Below are 18,147 nucleotides of genomic sequence, written 5' to 3'. Positions count from 1 at the left end.
CACACACACACACACACACACACACACACACACACACACACACACACACACACACACACACACATATCCAAAGCTGCGAAGGTATATTCCACTATTCCTGAACAGGATTTACACCAAGAAACAGTTAACACTAGTGGTTCCAGCACAGTGGCCAGCTAATGTAAGGGCACACTCAGAGAAAACTTTGCCATGCTACAGAATACACCTTTTATTTTGTGACTCAGTGCATGTGCAGGCTATAGTGCAAGTGTACAATACTGTATATTTTTTCTTGTGTGTGACCCGTACAACCTTGCTGCGGGGAGGTGTGTGGTGACCGTTGTTCGTTCACATTTGACCATTGATGGCTGCGGCCCATAAGAGTCTAAAGTTGCAGTAGAGTGACGGCCTATCAAAATGTCCAAATCATCATACATTGCTAATTGACCGTTCGCTAAACCCCTTCGATGGACAGCAGTTTTCCAGTCGTAGCTTAGCAACCATAACTTGGCACGGCAGGTCTTTCGAGCTTTGGAGTTCTCCACATGTCAGAGCAGAGTGTATGGGGCTGTTATGAGAACAATACTGGGCATTTATCCAGTCTGAAGGGTGGAGGTGCAAAAGTGTAAGGAAAGGATTAAACGTATAAACTGCAATTGTTAGCATTTCTAGCTAACTATCTTACTATCAGCAGTAACCAAGCATTATCTCCAAAGCCAAGAAACACATCTTTAACTACATTAACCTGTGCGGTTACAATGTAAAAAAGAGAAAAATTAAGCACCATTCCCAACTAGCAAATTCACTGTCTGGCATTTTCTCACTGTGTGGAAGTCAGCCCAGGATGGAATCAGAGTCCATGCTAATGTTAGCAGTGCTGTCCTGCTCATTATTGGATTTAGGTTTAGTTTGCACTCCAGCAACCAGAGCAAACGTCACCTGAGATAGCATTTGCGAAACGCATTGGTCAGTCCTCACTGTAAAAGCTTGCATGTCTTCTATGGATCATCATGAAACTTTAGCCTCAGTCTTTCACCTAGATAGCATGTATGTAACCATCAGGTGCATATTTCAGTGATGTTTTACAAGATTCTTGTTTTAAAATGAGTCAACTTAAAAAAGTTTAGAGTTGGTGCTTTAATAAACTCACGGAGCTAAAGATGAATAAGAAGCCTTATTTTGTCTCTGCCTGTAAGACCAATTGTTTCAAAAGTGAATGAAAGGTTAGAGTGGTACATCGGCCACTGTTATTGTAAATTGTATATGTGCTGTGTGAAAATAGAAAGACTGACAGCCGTATGAACAGTGACTGAGGGGGTGGAGCTTAGCGAACGATCAACTCGTCACAACAACAAAATAAAGACTTTGTGTTTTAAGTCCAGCAATCTTTGAAATACTCCGTTGATGGTGTGTTGGTTGGACTACAAAGATGACGTAGACCTAACAAGTTCAAAGGATTGTCCAGGTATTCTGCTGTCTATCATGGCATCATTCAAGCCTTTCCACACCTCAGCCGGTTTGGGCTGTTGGAAAGGGACACCGTGGAAAACTCCGTCCACCCATTCTCTGAGCGTGGCGACTGGGGATTCCTGTTGCCTGTCTGCCTTAGGGAGCCCCATACTTGACGGATACACAGGAGAGGAGGACCCGGTCGAGGACAGCATACAGGGAGGGTATTCTGGCTGCAGGCTGGCATCCAAAGACACAGCAGTTTGAGCAATGGACCAAATTTTGGGCTTGGAGCCTGTGTTTTGAAGCTCTGGATTATGATAGAAGGATGCGTTTTGATGTTGCACCGGTGTGAGTTTGGGGCAGTCCGGGGACAATCTCTCTTTTCCGTGAAGTGGGTCTGCATTGTGTGTGAGGTGCCCATGTGGGAGATCTGTGTTTGGGTTTGCTTCATTGTCCTCAGGTAGGAACTGTGGCTTCGGTTCACAGTCAGAAGCATCAGACTCCAGCAGGTCGAAGTCCTCAAGATCGCTCTGCAGGTCTGCGCACTGTTGATCTGCAACAAGCGTGTGCATGATAATCAAACTTTGAGCAAACCTTGAAATGAGCAAAATGTAGTGACATATTGATTTATTCCGTACTAACCAGGAAGGTCTTTGTCACTTTTAAGTGGCTTCTCAGCTTCATCACTGTCATCATCGCAGCCTCGATCATCAGAGCTTTTACAAGCCCGCGGTGACCATGTCACCTTGTTCTCCTTCTTCAGCCGCCTGCGTGCGTTGGCAAACCATGTAGACACCTGAGGGAAGGAGGAAAATGGAGGTCATCAAATAAAATCACAGTTATAGTGGAAGGAAGGAAGTTATGAAGCACTGAAGGGCAGAGAGAAGCAAGGGAAGAGGAGAAGGAAAACTCTTGTTAAAATTTAAGGGGATGTTTTGAAAAAAGCAACGCAAAGAGAAAGAAGGAGAGAATGTTTGACAGTACTGGAAACAGATTGAGAGAAAAGAGGGCAAGGACTGTACTTACTACTAAACTTAAATCCCATGTTACTAAATGTGACCTATGATACTCACCTGTGTGAGAGTCATCCTGGTGATGATAGCAAGCATTATCTTCTCCCCCTTTGTGGGGTAAGGGTTCTTCTGGTGCTCCTGCAGCCAAGCTTTCAGGGTGCTGGTGGTCTCTCGGGTGGCATTTTTACGACGTGAAGCGCTGTCAGAGCAGGAGTACCTGCACAAAATTGTGACATTCAATATAATATTTTGCTCTTTCTTATACCGGCAGTAAATTCTCTCCTTTATGAGTAACTATAGGCTATAAAATAATATATTAATAATGTCTTAGGAGAGAAACCATATTATAAAGAACAATAAAACCACTGCTGTAAAAGCTGTACCGATTAGAGACACTAAATCCCAGAGAGGATATTATAGTTATAGTATAGTACTTATATAATGATGCCAAGACATAGAAGAATATAAGGTCACTGTAAAGACACACGAGAAATATTTTTCATCTCTATAAGTCACCAGTCCTCAGTAGAATATCTGATAAAAAGATATTAAAATTTTAGATTAGGACAATAAAAACCAAAAGCCTGAACAGACTCTGACTTACCCATATCTGTCATAAGGATATTGTCCAAATGTATATTCGTAAGGATAGTAGGCAGGAGTCTGAGATGTCCCCACATGCACAGATGCAGCTCCGTCTTTGGGATCTAGTGGCCCCTGAAAAAAATGGCAAATAACTCCTATAAACATTTGTTTAATCACAATCCTTCAAATCTTCCAACATGTTTTTTTTTTTCAAAGGAATGCACTCTACTACTTTAGCCTTAAATCACGTTGTTTACTCGAATTCATTTTCATCACAACTAAGTAATATTTCTATATCATTGTAGAAAAGATGCAGACTTCAAAAATGACATGGTCACTGGTTCTTTTCCCTTTCTTCCGTCACATGTGCGCAATCGCTTAAGAGTTTTAGTAAGTACTGCTATAGAGGAGAGTGTTAATGAACTCAAAGTGAAATGTGGAACTCACTCTGGAATAGAGAGCGGTGGCATCGCTGGTGCAAGTGTTGTAGTAACCTTGGCTCTTTGGATAAGGGCCGCTGTAGACGCCGATGCCGGTGCCAGGGGTGAGCTGGTGGCCCGGGGAGCGCAGCACCGGGTGAGATGGAGGCGTTCCCGGTTCCAGACAACCGGCCAGAGAGCTGGAGGTCATCAGGAACTTTGGCAAGAAAATTGCAAAATTAACTTCATTTGTCCTAAAGCAGGAATTGCGATATTTTATAAAGTAATTAGATCACATCGAAGATATAAAAAGTAAAGAATAACTGTATATAAATAGTTTACACTGCAAAATTGCCTACTTTGCGTTAGTCTACATTTGTCTTGTCTGCTTTGTAGGACTTTGTAGGACCCTCCTGACATGGTTCAGGTCTTCAGCTGTAACTTAAATGACGACAAACATGCTTAAAATCCTGACTGTACCTGCGGTGTGGTGGAGTAGGAGTATCCCAGCTGAGAGTAAGCCATGGCTCAAACAAGATCAGAGAGGCAGGAGCAGAAGCGCAGACCAACAGCATCCGTTACAAATGTAGACTTTTTTTTACCTTTGACACTAGTTCCGAGCGAGTTTTTACCGGTCAACTTCTCGGTTTTTAAATTTCGGATATCATCTACCACGTTATCCAAACCGAGGCACGCAGACATTTACGCACCACTTTCATTTTACGCACCACGATGAACAGTCTTTAAAAGTAACTTCTCGGCTTCCCTTGCAGTTCCGGCTCATTCACCTTGATGCTGCAGCTGCTACAGTATCCCCTGCTATGTTACAATCCAAAGCGAGTGCGTGCGTGTGTGATCAAACCATTCATCTCACTGTGATGCGCTCTTTGGTTTTAAGGCGCGTCTCCCTGACGTCAGCCCGGACACTGAGTGTGTGTAGCCCGGTGTTCACATCAAGATGAAGAAACTCACCTAATTAATTCCCTCGCAGTTTTCTACCAGCTATGATCTGGGAGAATAGCTTCACGCAAGCGCAAGTACCCCCCCCCCCCACTCCCCAAAAGTCCCCAGGCGTAATGAGAATGTGATCAATTCTCCTTTCCAAATAAACACACACACAGCTGCATGTTTCACACATACACACACACTCCTACAGGCACGCGCACACGCAGTGCTATGGCCAGAGGGGGGATCAGGAACGTGATGCGTTGACACCACATTGACACAAGATGATTGATGACTACAACCTGATATTAGCATAATCGTTTTGCCCTGTAGTTTAGATAAGTTGTCACCACGGAGAAATCTCCTTGTCATCCACATATTCATGAGTGGGGAAATTTCAGGTCTCCTCCAAGCGAATTAATCAAAGAATAAACACCCTCTGCATTCCCTTGAGTAAGCACCTTTACCAGCTGAATGGCTTGTCATGTTTTTAATAACAAAGTCTTAAGCCGTCCCCGCGAAGTCAAAACATTTCTCTCGTTTTTTTCGCACCTTTAGGTTTTTATTCATGTTTTATAGGAAGAGGAGGATGAAGATTAGAGCAAATGTGAAACGGATGATGAAAATGTTAGATGAGGCTGGTGGTGATGAAATATATCGATGCATTTGAGCAAAAATAGCAGAAGTAATAAATTTTATGAAAGGGGAAAGGGTAGAAAGACAAGAGATGGAGAGATACAGTTAGGGACTGTGTGAAAATTATCAGGAGGGGGAAGGGGGTCACAGAAGGGGGAGAGTTTTGTTCTAAAGGGAGGGGAGTCTTAATGTTTTGGAGAGCTGTAGAGGGTCTTCCCTTTTGTGATGTATTCACAATATTTTATCTAATATCTACATCACGAATGGCTCTTTGATAATGACTGTGCGCTCATCCTGTCACGGAGTTCAACAGTCAGAAACCAATAGCGACTCACTCACAAGAAACCAAGTTCAGCAGCAGAGAAACAACAAAATAAAAGTTTACGTTAGGGAAACATTGTGGTTTCGGTTAAATACCATTAAATACCTCGTGTCTCAAGTGCCTGTGACTGCTGTAGTAATTATGAAGGGAGCAAAAGAGGAAGTTGGTCATTTAAGTTGGAGAAGTTGATACTAACATTATTTTTAGGAGTTGCAGGTCGGGTGGAGTCAGTTCCCGGTTCTCTCATTCTGTGGCTGTGATAATGTAATGTTTGATAAGCAGCTCTTTGTCATATTTTACTTTATTATAATATTTTGAGATTTTTGCGGGAAGGTTGTTATGATTTATTTTCTAGGTCAAGGGCAGGATCCAAAGGAAATACTGATAATGCTTTTTTTGATAAGATTTCAAATCTAATGTATCCCCCTCCACACCTCAATCATTTTCCCCTTATATTGGATTAGGAAATGGAAAAGAGAATCAAAATGGGAAATCCATGAAAAGTTATGGGGAGAAAGAAGAAATAAGAGACAAAAGAAGAGCTGGGTGAAAACCCTTAAGTGCAAGAAATCCAAGATGAAGAAATGGAAGTGGAGAAGAGGGAAAACCTAAAGAATCTAACTTGGGGAGCCAAAGAAATCGTTGATAGTCAGGGGATCTGAAATGGAGCGAGGGGATGCGGTGAGGTAAAAGGACAAAATATTCCCAGTGCACCCAGAGTGAGGCTGGAACAACAGAGCTGCATCACCAGAAAGCATCTCAGGCACCACCGGGGACAAGGCATCTGTGTACAGGCGCTTGATTGACATTCCATTTGTCCCATGAAAGGTGCTCATATACTGAACACGGACTAACTGTCTCTCCCTCATCTGTGCCCAAAGCTCGGAAATGAAGTTTTCTCCCCGTGCTGGCTTTGCACGTCTTCGCACAAAACATACGCCACTCAAAGAGAGTGGCAATTTGTTTAGCCAGTGACAATGAACATGACTTTGTTTAATCTCGGTTTATATAGTTTACGGGGGGAAATAACTTGCAAGGTATAGATGAATGAGTCGACTATAGAGAGTGAGGATTGAACTTTCAAGGCGTTTGTTACCTTCCTCCTGGGTAAAAAGAATGAATATAAAGCATGCATTACATATGGAGGTGCACAGACTCTTTCTGAATATTCAATGAACTACTTATATATTAATATATGGTGTGTTTATAAATTTATGGCATTCTTCCAGTATATATTTCTTAAAGCTCTGCGTTCATTAGACCGTGATTATATCTTTCTAATCTCAGTCCCCTCACATCAATCATTCATTCAAGATGCTTCGCAAGAAAAAAAAAAAAAAACACATTCTCTCCTTCCTGCATTCAGCTTTAGCTATTATGCAGTAGGTGGGGCATGGGGGTTAATGATAGAAGCATGTTAATGTGAGAGGAGGAGGAGGGCGAAGAACTGCAGAGAGTGTTTGGAAGAGAGGGCCAAACAACTCCAATCACAAGTTCTTTCAATCACAGTGCGCTGCATTTGAATATTTCCTAGCCTAAAGTCTGAAATCTATGCAATTTTAATCACTGTTCAACATGTAGATGCTTTTTGAGCCTTCATCTTGTTTTTTTTTCTATTTTACTTAAAGTATCTCAGTGGGTGGTTCTGATGGGCCCAAATTTAAATGAGAATGCTTTCAACAACCTGAGTGAAAACATGACTTTATTATTTCTTGAACCTCGTTCGGGGCGAGGACTCAGGTGGAGAGAAAATAGTTCCACGGAAAGCTAACGTCCCGGCTAACGTTCCACTAGCTTCTGTAGCTCACTGCAGGCTCTCATTAAATTGTTCTTTAACCGGTCTCTCTGCATAAAGGACTGTTTATGGAGTTCACTGTCCACATTCTGCAGCTTGCTTCCGATATAATGAAGAGAAACCCAACAGTTCAACAATGAGCAGCACTTGTCGACAGTGGAGAGGAGAAACTCTCTTTTACCAGGAACCAACAGAAGCAGACTCAGGGTTGTGAGGAGTGAAATGTTGTCGTTCTTACATTTAAACACTTTGTAGAAGGATGGTTTGAATGAAGGAGATATGAGATGTTAATCAGTGAGCTTTAGAGGTGCTGGTAGGTGGATCTTGTTATACCTTCAAACAGAGCAAGGCTAGCTGTTTCCCCATTTGATGCTAAGCTATGCTAACTGGCAGCTGGCTGCAGCCTTATATTAAACAAACAGATATAAAAGTCATTGATCTTCTCATATGACGCTCAACTTTCTTTTATGTTTGCTTCGTAAGTCTGACAACAACAAAAAGTTTGTTTTTTTTAAAGAAATGTCTTCAGATTATATCTGCGTGCTCTTTCCTCTGAAACTTTGCTAAAACACAAATCTTGCCTTGTTTTAGCTAAAGTGAATCTTTAGCACGAGGTAACCTTTCCACCTTTCCACCAACGTTTGCTCAGTTAATAAAAGGGAGGGATATTCAGGGAGAAAGAAGGGGACAGAGGAGGACAGGCAATAAATGGATCATGAGGAAAAGGAAAAAGCCCGTTCTTTTCACCACAAGACACGGACTACAGCGGCTGCCTCTTGTTAAGCACACTAGCACCGACCAAGTACAAGTGCAAACCAGGCCAGATCTGATCCACAAACAAGGCTGCCAACACCAAGTATCTGTCTGACCACTGAGCAGCAGCCATGCTATCTCCTGCTTTCCCTGCTCCCGTCTAATAAGAGCCTCATGGAAGATCTGGAGCTGTTGAACTCTGAGTGGGATACTATAAATGCCCTGGTCTTCCTCATCAATGATGTAAGACACAGGAACAGAGACAAGCTAACCCTCTTAGCCGCTGTGCAGCGTGCGTGAAAGTGTGAGTGTGTGTGTGTGTGTGTGTGTGTGTGTGTGTGTGAGAGAGAGAGAGAGGTGGAGGAAGACAGGCTCAGAGAGGGAGACAGGTTTAGGCTACAGGCAGCTCTTAAGAGTGTGTACAGTTTGCGTTGAGCCCTGGGAGGCCAGCCGTATTCCTCCCTATCACTTCCACTTCATTACTCCATGAGCGGACATACATTATTCAGCTCTTCAAGCCTCAGTCCACAGGGACCGATAGAGCCTTTAACAAACACTTTGACCCACCTTAACTCACCCACTGATCCTGTCTGTTATCCTATCTATTTATTTGTCAGTATCTCTTTTGGTCTGACTTGATTTCTGTTCCTTGCTCTTTATGCCCAGTTGTTTTCGAACCCTTTACTGGCCAGTCATTTTTACAGTGCAAAAAATAATAATTGCAAAATTAAATAGTTTTTTCCCTTAAATTTTCTTTTCTTTTCATCTGACTTTATTAAAACACAATATGTATAAAAGGACTGAGGTGGTAAACCCTCCTTTTGATACAAACTAAGAAAATATAGAAGTGACCATAAAGCATTGTTAATACAATATTTAAAAAATGAATTATTTCACATAGTTTTATATCTTATATGATATGATGCCACAATATACTCACAGACAAGGAAATGTACAATACATTATGTTAGCTGTGTTTTGGATCAATTAGAGCGTCCCTGTTAGCATTCACAAGCTACACACTTTTATATTAGTAACTAAAATACATAAAATAAAAGGATCCCCACCTTCTCCTGCTGCTACATCAATAATTATAATCCAATAGTATAATACAGTATGCTGAAATGGGTCATTCTGCACAATGAGTACTTTTACTTTTGATACTCCAAGTACTTTGATGCTAATACTTTTGTACTTTTACTTTTACTCAGGTAAGAGATCGGAGTATTTCTTCCTTCAGTCCATAATCACGTTCATGAGCAATTCTCTTAAATTAGAAAAAGTCATGAAGAATCAAGGTGATAAAACAATCTCATAAAAGTGTACGGCCGGACCATTTGCTGCATTCCATTCCCCTTCTGTCTCTCCACTGGTCCTGTCAAATAAAGGCATGAAATGGTCAAAAAGTATATGTGTTGAGTTGTTATTACAGGGATCTGCAGAACATAAGCATTAAATCATGATTAAACCTTTGTAATCTAAGTCCGTGGTTAAAAAAGCCCAATGATAACCATGAATGATTTGGATTTCATGAAAGAACTTCAGTAAGTTAAATGGAAGTTAAAAAGGGAATAATCCTACAAATCCTAGAAAACCATTTAATCTGTGAGTTTCCACTTTAGACTCTTAAATTGGGGAATACCATGAAAAAAGGCTTAGAGCTATATTTCCTCCTCAGTGCTTCACACGACCACTGCAGCACCCTGCTTGGACCTCAGGTGCCATCCTCTGGCCGTTTAAGGAACTACAACCTCGTTGTGGTGGTTTGTGTGTGTGTGTGTGTGTATGTGTATGTGGTGGTGTTAGCCTCAGGGTGCAGTGGGCTCAACTTGCAGTTACTATTGACCAGGGTGAAAAGGTCACCCACAATTTTGTGACCGACCGAAGGCAACACAGTAGGTCTGCTTGTCTGCGTGTCTGCACTGTGAGTGAAGCTGCAGATTTCATGTTACATCTCTGACCGGACCTCCCAGGACTTTTTGGCCACCAGCAGCGTTCCAGCTGAACGTCACACACTCCTGAGGGAACACTTTTTATTTCACTGGTTTTGCTACATCTTAATCAGCTTGTGATTTTGAATTGAATTATTTATTTATTTTTTGTCACATTCCTGCAATATTCACATCAGCAAAGATTAAATACCATAATGTTGGTTACAGATTAGAAGTCAATTTACTCCTTGTGTCACACAGAAAATAGAATACAGACTGAAGATCTTGACTATTGTATCAGTCTTCATTCTCCAGTGATAATTCATTTGTCACTTTCCCATTAAACGCTGCTGAGTGTCTGATCTCCTGATTCCGCGTCTGCAGAGCCCTGCAGCTCCCGCCAGCCTCTTACTGTTTGCCATGACTGATCACGTATCATCAAACACTATTCCACAAAGTATTAATCCACACCAAATGCTCAAAAACTCATGCTATGCGGTTGACAGAGAGTTGCATGTGATAGCAGTCGATTAAGTGCTTCTTTCTGGAGCGATGACATTCCCCGGAGAGGAGCGGGGCAATAATTTCCTCAGATTGCCCCTGTGGGAACGTGGCTGCTGGTTTTCTGTGTCCACTCCAATCACATCACTAATGGAGAGGCGGGTAAGCATCTGTGACAGTGGGAAACCAGATCTCTGCTCCCCTAGTGTGTGTGTGTGCGTGTGTGTGTGTGTGTGTGTGTGTGTCTGTGTGTGTGTGTGTGCCTTGCAGATAAACAGTTGGCAGGTTTCCCCTTTCTCTGTGCACGTGCATGAACACACGCACATATCTAAGGGGGTGGGGGGGGTGGGGGGTGCAAGCTGGACAGGGTTAATATACTCCATTAAGCTCTATTACCCTAAATGACTTGGGCAGATGAATGAGGACTCATATTACTCTACAACCGTGTGTGTGTGTGTGTGTGTGTGTGTGTGTGTGTGTGTGTGTGTGCACATGTGTAATTAAACTGTGAAGATATGTGACCCATGAGTCATCTATCATTATGCACAAAGTGAAAGACAGCCGAGGGGGTTTAACACTCTGCTTTTCTGTACACTTCCACAATCTATATCTTATCTTGTAATATTTATCTGTCATCATCTATTGTTGACAGTATGTTGACAACATTTCAACTGTTTTTTGTTTTTTTTTAACAAATCAATTTACTTCAAGAATTTTCTACAAACTACAGTCTTTTTTTTTCTTCATTTTTTACAGCATCCTGCTTTATATTGTGTTCTTTCGTGATACCAGACACTAATTTCTAAAAATAATAATCTTCATACAAGTCAGTGTGTTTAAAAGCAGCTTGGGATAATTTTCCTGCATGGGCAGAAAACGCATTTCTAAAATTAAAACGTAGCAGTGTGGCTGTAGCCTATGAGTCTGCAGCTATGCCAGCAGCTCTGCCGGGCTTTAGGGTTAAATGCTAACATCAGAATACTAACATGTTCCCAATGACAATGCTAACATGCTGCTGTTTAGCAGGTATAATGTTTGACATCTTATTTTAGCATGTTAGCATCATAGTTTAGTGTGTTAGCATGCTAACGTGTGTTAAAAATGTTAACCTTGTGGTATCACTAGAGGAAAAGTCACCAATGCAATTTGGATAAATGAATCGGGAACCGTAAATGCTGGTTCAGATTTTGTGTCAATCCATCTGGTAGATGCTGAGATATTTCACTGGACTCGAAGTGAAAACATATCGCAAGAGGATTCGTCAAGAGATCGCCAGTGTCATCGGGATTCATCCTCTGAGGAGCATGAGTGTTTGGACAAAATGACCGACCATGTGACCGACACTGCCTCCCTCCGGCCATGTTGCTTGCGTGGCTAAAGATATGTCAATGTAGTCAAATCATTTTAACCTGAGTGCAATACAAATCAATTTATTTCAAGAACGTTCTTGAACCAAAGGACTTTTTTTTCATGATTGTATTGCAGCATTGTGCTTGTTTTTATCTTTCTTCTGTCTTCTTTAAAATTGTGGACAATATTGCTAAGTTGTTTTTTTTTTTCTTCTTTAAAAATATTGATTTTCAGGGCTAAATAATAAACAAAAAAATTTGATAAAGATTTTACAAACTGAGATACTAAAGACAGAAATCACCACAAGACCACATATGAACTGATTTTGTGCAGCTTCTCCGTAGCGCACTATAATACATCAGGGAGTCTCAATGGATGCTGAACAAAGACGCAGCGAGTCCTCAGGCCCCTCTGGACGCTCACAGCAGTTCACTAAGCTAAGTTGCTATGCTATAACAAACCAGTGGATAAACATTGTTTCAAAATGGCTGAAAGGAGCCAGCGATGCGAACGCTCAACCACGAACCCTCCCTCTGTCCTAATCTGCTTCTTCCTGCAGATTATTGCTATGAATGGGCAAACAAGAGAAAAGACTTATCACTCCCAGCCTTTCATAGTATTTGTTGTGTGTATTTTCCCTGTATATTAAATTTGTCTCCTTTTAAAGGCATTGACGATGTTTGCTATTTGTCTGTACGGTACTAGCAGCTGCAACACGACAATAAACGCAGCACTCGGTAAACTCAGTATTGTGGCGCTTGTTGAATTACCCATGAGTTTTGATACTTTGCTTTTGTGTACACGCTTAATTCCACTAATCCCTATGGAGGAACAGTGAATGGCGTAAATTCCCTATGATATCTTGTCTAGGCTAAACATTTGCTCACTTACGTATACATTGGGTACAGAAAATTATTCTTTTGACGACATTACAACAGATTTAACCCAGTGCCCCGATTATCCTGCAATGACATGTATTAGCTTCATTGCGTTGGGAGGTACATTTCCATTTCAAATTACAGCTCAGCAGCTAGCATGCGCTCACACAAACACACACACACACACACACACAGATCAAAATGATTTTATGTTGGCAGCTCTAGTCTGGAGCTTTCGTAGTATAGAATTAATTATAGTGGGTTGTTTTGCAGTAGGATAAATGCTTCATTTCTTCATTTTAACTGCAGAAATACATCAAAAATTCAAGAAATATTAACTTGCATGTTCATTATTTCTTTAACTGTGTGTCAGGCTTTTTCTTCTTCGAGCCCCTTGAGGTCAAGCTCTGTAAAGCCTATTTGGCAATCAAACACTGTCCCTCCCTAACCCTCTTTTTCCTCCTTTCTCCGCACACACCTCTCTTGCCCTCTTTCTCTTGCCTCGGCCCTTTCTCTGCCTCATCGCCCTCCCTTGTCTCTTTCTGTCCGGCTGGCCTTCTCAGCGGGGACTATACAGCCCTAACTTGTCTACACTTACCCCCTGTGTTGACTGACCAATGGGGCCGTCGCACAGAGAGTCCCTCCTTTAGCGCTCCGCCATTCTCCCCGAGTCAGCTCATGCGCTCTGTTTTCACGACCTCTGACCCCAGGCCATGGCAACAGTGGCAGGAATGTCAGGAGTGATTGGCAGGATAAAGAGCGCAGCGCCTCTCTCCTGCACAAGCGGATTTGAGACACTTTGAGGGGCGAACAATGGCGGATTTGGGCTTGATTGGATCACTGATGAGCTGATGACTGTCAAAAGAGCACGTCGTCTTTACATAAGCCTGATTATCTCTGCGTGGCGGAGGAGCGGAGAAGAGTAGGAGGGGTAACCGCTGTAGGAGGGAGGGAGGGGGCTGACTGGCAGGGAGTTCACCCCCATGCAGAGTCCCGATGCGCACACGAGGGCCAGGCTACAAGGCCCGGACGGCTCTCATCCACTGGGGGCCTTTAACAAATCTATTCAGGCAACCAGGGGCCCTCATACATGTGGCCATAATCACAGGAGGATGGCTAAAGGGTGGGAGTGTGAGGGGGATGACACATGGAGGTAATCATTGTTCAACCCCGGACCATCCCATCAAGACGACAGAGGAGCAGAGAGAGAAAGAACGAGGGAAGGATATATATAGAGAGCGAGATGGTGACAGAAAGGAGCAGTGGGACAGGCAAATCAAAGACAAATCCCCTCCATAATCTGCCTCTTTAATAGGGATTAGACCTCACCAAAGAGTCTATATCAGAATACCAAAGCTCCAATGAAGACTCTGTTCACACTGAGAGTTTGAGGGGCTGATACGACTCTAAAAACTCCACAGAGAGAGTTTTATTCAGGAGTATTAGCGCTGGTTGTTTTCCTCACTTTGCGGCTTTTTTTACAGTGTGTACCAGCTCTATTTTTTGAAAAGTTTCGGGCCAGGTTGGGTGACAAACTACCAACATGAAGCCTAAACTTGAAACTCTGAAGAAGTTCTAGCTGCACCCGCCAGAAAACACTAATCATATTTTGGATCTGCTCACTTTTTCCACTCCTTTCATAACAAAGCATGTTTTGGGCACGCTGTGTAGCTGATTAAACGCCTATTTGATGTCATTTTCAGCCCCATCATGCTAAGCTCACTGATTTCCAACTTTGAAAGAATAACATATTGTTTGGGTACTTGGAAGAACAGTAGCGCGGTCTGGCTGGGATGAAGTGTAGAAAAAGTGAAGAGCATATAAGAGAGAGAGAGAGCGGCTGATATTCTCCTCCGCCGTGCTGATGGCAGTCTGTCAGAGTTGGCAGAGGAAGTGAAAATGGCCTCAAGTGTCTGGCTTCCTTCCATGCTGTTCTCACATCAATGACAGCTCTCACTGCATCATCTCTCTCTCTCTCTCTCTCTCTCTCTCATTTGCTCTCTTTAGACGCAAGTTTGCTTTCTCTATCTCTTGTTTTCCGACTCTTTCTCTCTGTGAAAGGATGTGTGGGCGGGTGAATGGAGGGATGGATGGATGAATTAAGATCCACAGACTTTTGAGTGAGGAGAAAAATCTGCAGCACCTGAAAACAAAGTCCCCCCACACACACAAACACACACACACACACACACACACACACACACACAAACACACCTCATACACACGTGTGTCAGGTTTAAAGTCATAATTCTGAATTTTAGGAAACTCTGAAAGTTAGTTGAGAAAACCAATACCACTCCCATAGCTAACACCAGCAGCTGGTTGGCTTAGCTTTAGCCAACAGGAGGGAACAGCTGACCTGGCCCTGTGCACAGGTAACAACTCACCTACCAGCAGCTCTAAAGCTCACTCATCAACACATTATATTTTGTATGTTTAACCCACAGAAAAACTGACGTGTGAAATTTGTTTTTCTGGGGTTTGAGAAACCGAATCTCCAAAAATGGAAGAATTCAGCGCACGTCCATGATGAAAGGCGACTCATGAATTAATGTAATGATAAATAAAAACAATGCAATGGACTTCCATTTAAATAACTGATTACACTTTGAGAAGTGAGCACCAAACTTTGCATTAGTTTGACACTTCACATCGGGATGTTCACACTGAATCACTCACAGACGGCAGCGTGTACTAGAGCCGAGGTAACGGTTGTATAAGTTAATGTAAAATTTGATAATGGTCAGATGTTGATCCTATCTGTAGTGATTTCGGTACGAGGTTAGAAGAGGAGCACGTACATTTTCCTCACATACACCGTCATGATTTGAGGCCTTTGTGATAGCGACTGTGCGTCTTTTCAATCCGACATCAAGATACAAATTTGTTTCCTGCATGAAAAGTTTAAATTTGTTCTCACTGAGACTGAACTGGATGTGCAGCTGCTAAAGCCAATACATGAAATCTGACTTGGTACGGATAGAGTGAATATGTTCTAATGTCTAACTGTGAAAACCACACATCTCCAAATCACCACTGTGCATCGTGTATTGTATTCATCAGATCAGTAAACGGTTTACTTACTGTATCTAAAGAAGTAGGATCATTCTCTCCACCCAGAAAGCAAGACTTGCAGTTTATCCAAACAAAAAAAAAAATTAAAAATCACAAAATTTGGAGATACATGCTTCTCACTAGGCAGCAACAGTATGCGAAGTGAGCGTGCTGAATAGTGTTTTTGGGTTGATGCTGTTGTGTTTTGTTTGCATTAACAATTGGTGGGAATATAGAAGTGGCTTTGCAGAAAGGTTTAGTGTGAGTGACAGTCGTACTCCTCATACTGCCCTTCTTTCTCTGAGAGTGAGGTGGCAGCATTGAGTCACATCTCCAGGTCCATAAACCTGGCTGGCTCTGAATCCGTCAGTGGCCGTCTGACGCCTGCTCAAATCACCAGTCCACTGTGTACTTTACATGATACTGTTCATCTGTCGAGTCCTCATCTGTAACAGTATCCATTCGACCACAGCGCTCAGCAAACGGTATCAGAGTAAATACACAAGCAACATTTCAGTTCGGTTAACTGTTGATATTCAGCACAACGCCACAGTTTTAACCTAACTCCAACCATCTGAGTAATCTAATCCAAACACTGAACATCCGTAGACTTCATCAGAATTTAAACACCTCAACAAGCATTTTACTGAAAGGCCGTCGCCACCTGACAGAAAGCTGACTACCAACACCGGACTGTCAAAATAAAACGTGACCAAATATAAAACTTTAAATTATTTGCAGAAGACTAACTTTAAGTCTAAGTTTTGTCAGTACATGAACCTGAGGCTGCACGGGCCCCTCCAGAGGCCAGAGGACCCCAAATTCTGTGCCATGCATGATCTGCTGCTAAACCAAGCACAAGACCACCGCTTTGAGAAATACTCTATTAGCAGCACTAAGACCCCCCATCACCCTCTCTCTCGCTCTTTCTCTCTTTTTACCCCCTGTCTTTGGGCCTGTGAACGTCAAGGATAGCTCAGAATGACACCCCCCCCCCCCACCACCTCCCATCCACCTCCCCCTGAGCTGCCGCCCCCATACTGGCTGCTGGCCTTTCCTGCCGTCTGATCCATATTTCAGAGGCGGCAGTGGTGGCACTGAGGGGGTATAATCCAACATTAAAGCAAGGAGGCCTGGGCTGAAAGCACAGGCGCAGGTTCATAAGGTCCTGGAAATCTTCAATTTCAATTTCCGCAGCGTTTGCAGTGGCTTCCAAGGCGCTGGCGTAAGTCTCAGAGTTTTGGCGAGAGTGCAGGTTTCAATGAGGGCGAGACTTTTTCTTACAAAAAAAAAAAAGGGCTGACACTGCACGGTTAGGTTGGCAAGAAGAGAGTGAAACTAACTAGACACAGGGACCAAAGGGTCAATTAAAAGGTGGGTACACTGTGATCGCCATTAATCAAGTGGGAATCAATAGTATTTTGTGTCTGTATTATATTATATTTTCATATAAATCCTTAAAATACCCAATTTGCTGCGACTTCACACATTTTTAGAGGGAGAAAAAAAATTGGTTAGAATAATTATAATCACATTAAAACTGATCTGATATCGATGTGATATATGATATAGCCTAGTGTGAAATAACATTATAAAAATCTTGATCAACCTTAAAAAAAAAGGATATTAAAACTCTGTGACAATAAAAATCAAGAAGTTGAAGTCACCTTTACGTCCTCACTCCATCACTTTTTCTCCTGATTTTTGACTCGACCATGAACAATTTCTATTTAGTTACAATGAAAAAAGTCTCAAATAATAAATGACTATAATGACATTTATTTAGTTCCCAAAAAATATATTCTTTAAAGACAAATTCATATCCTGTATTTACAATTTTCAAGGTTTCCATTCACAACAGAGGAGGCGAAGAAAAAAAAACATAGGACATAAAAAGAGAGATACAAGCAAATCTGTGACAAAAACAACCATCTCTTTTGCATGTAGAAGCTAAACAGTAATACTATGACAGGTGGCCCTGCCGGAAAAACCAAAAAAATAACCTTCGTTAAAGAGTTCTCCGTTAAATAAAATTACTCCTGTCTTCTTCTTTTTTTCTTTCTTGGTCTTCTCATAATGTTGTTGTCAGAACTCGCTGTGATGTTGTCCCATGGTGAGGTCTGAGGACAGAGGACAAAAAGACAAGAGGTGAAATAAGTGAAAATGAGTCTAGGACCTTTAGTTTGAAATATAGTCTAAAGGTGTTGATGTTTTCTTCCTTTATATATATAAAAAAGTACATTTCCATTTATAGACATTTCAAAATAATTAGCCAGTTTTAACACTGTGATTTTAGTTTTTCAAGATCCTCTGAAACCATGTTAATCTGGATTTATGCAGATTAAAAAACACCATGGTTAAATTGTTTTATGTCTTTTCACCCTCCACTTCATTCATGATGTTGCTATCAGCGTTTTCTTTGACATACATTAGCTGCATTCACTGAGGGGGCGTGAATAAATGGCGGCAGATTATTTAAATGACATAGGTGGCGATAACTCAGCGTTGTTGGGGGGTGGGGGGTGTATGGGAGT

General features: G+C 42.0%; 2 protein-coding genes across 2 annotated transcripts in view; both read right to left on the bottom strand.

Annotated features, from left to right (window-relative positions):
• Window positions 1-40: 40 nt before the first annotated feature.
• Window positions 41-3,661, bottom strand: irx4b (iroquois homeobox 4b). The gene is made up of 5 exons (XM_023428534.2): window positions 3,477-3,661; window positions 3,049-3,161; window positions 2,505-2,661; window positions 2,074-2,227; window positions 41-1,984 (listed from the first exon to the last, which is right to left on the bottom strand). The coding sequence occupies exons 1-5, from the start codon at window positions 3,657-3,659 to the stop codon at window positions 1,401-1,403; spliced, it is 1,191 nt and encodes a 396-aa protein (XP_023284302.2). The 5' UTR covers window positions 3,660-3,661; the 3' UTR covers window positions 41-1,400.
• A 13,721-nt stretch (window positions 3,662-17,382) lies between these two features.
• irx1b (iroquois homeobox 1b) overlaps window positions 17,383-18,147 on the bottom strand; it is a 3,987-nt gene continuing 3,222 nt past the window's right edge. The window contains exon 5 of the mRNA XM_023428532.2: window positions 17,383-17,733. Within this exon, the coding sequence (XP_023284300.1) occupies window positions 17,685-17,733 (49 nt within the window). The 3' untranslated portion in view covers window positions 17,383-17,684. The remainder of the gene's footprint in view (window positions 17,734-18,147) is intronic.

This window comes from Seriola lalandi, unplaced genomic scaffold, assembly GCF_002814215.2.
Source record: "Seriola lalandi dorsalis isolate HSWRI2012SDOR001 ecotype SW California unplaced genomic scaffold, Sedor1 jcf7180002054879, whole genome shotgun sequence".
NCBI classification, from domain to species: domain Eukaryota; kingdom Metazoa; phylum Chordata; class Actinopteri; order Carangiformes; family Carangidae; genus Seriola; species Seriola lalandi.
This window is presented reverse-complemented; position numbering and strand designations above follow the sequence as displayed.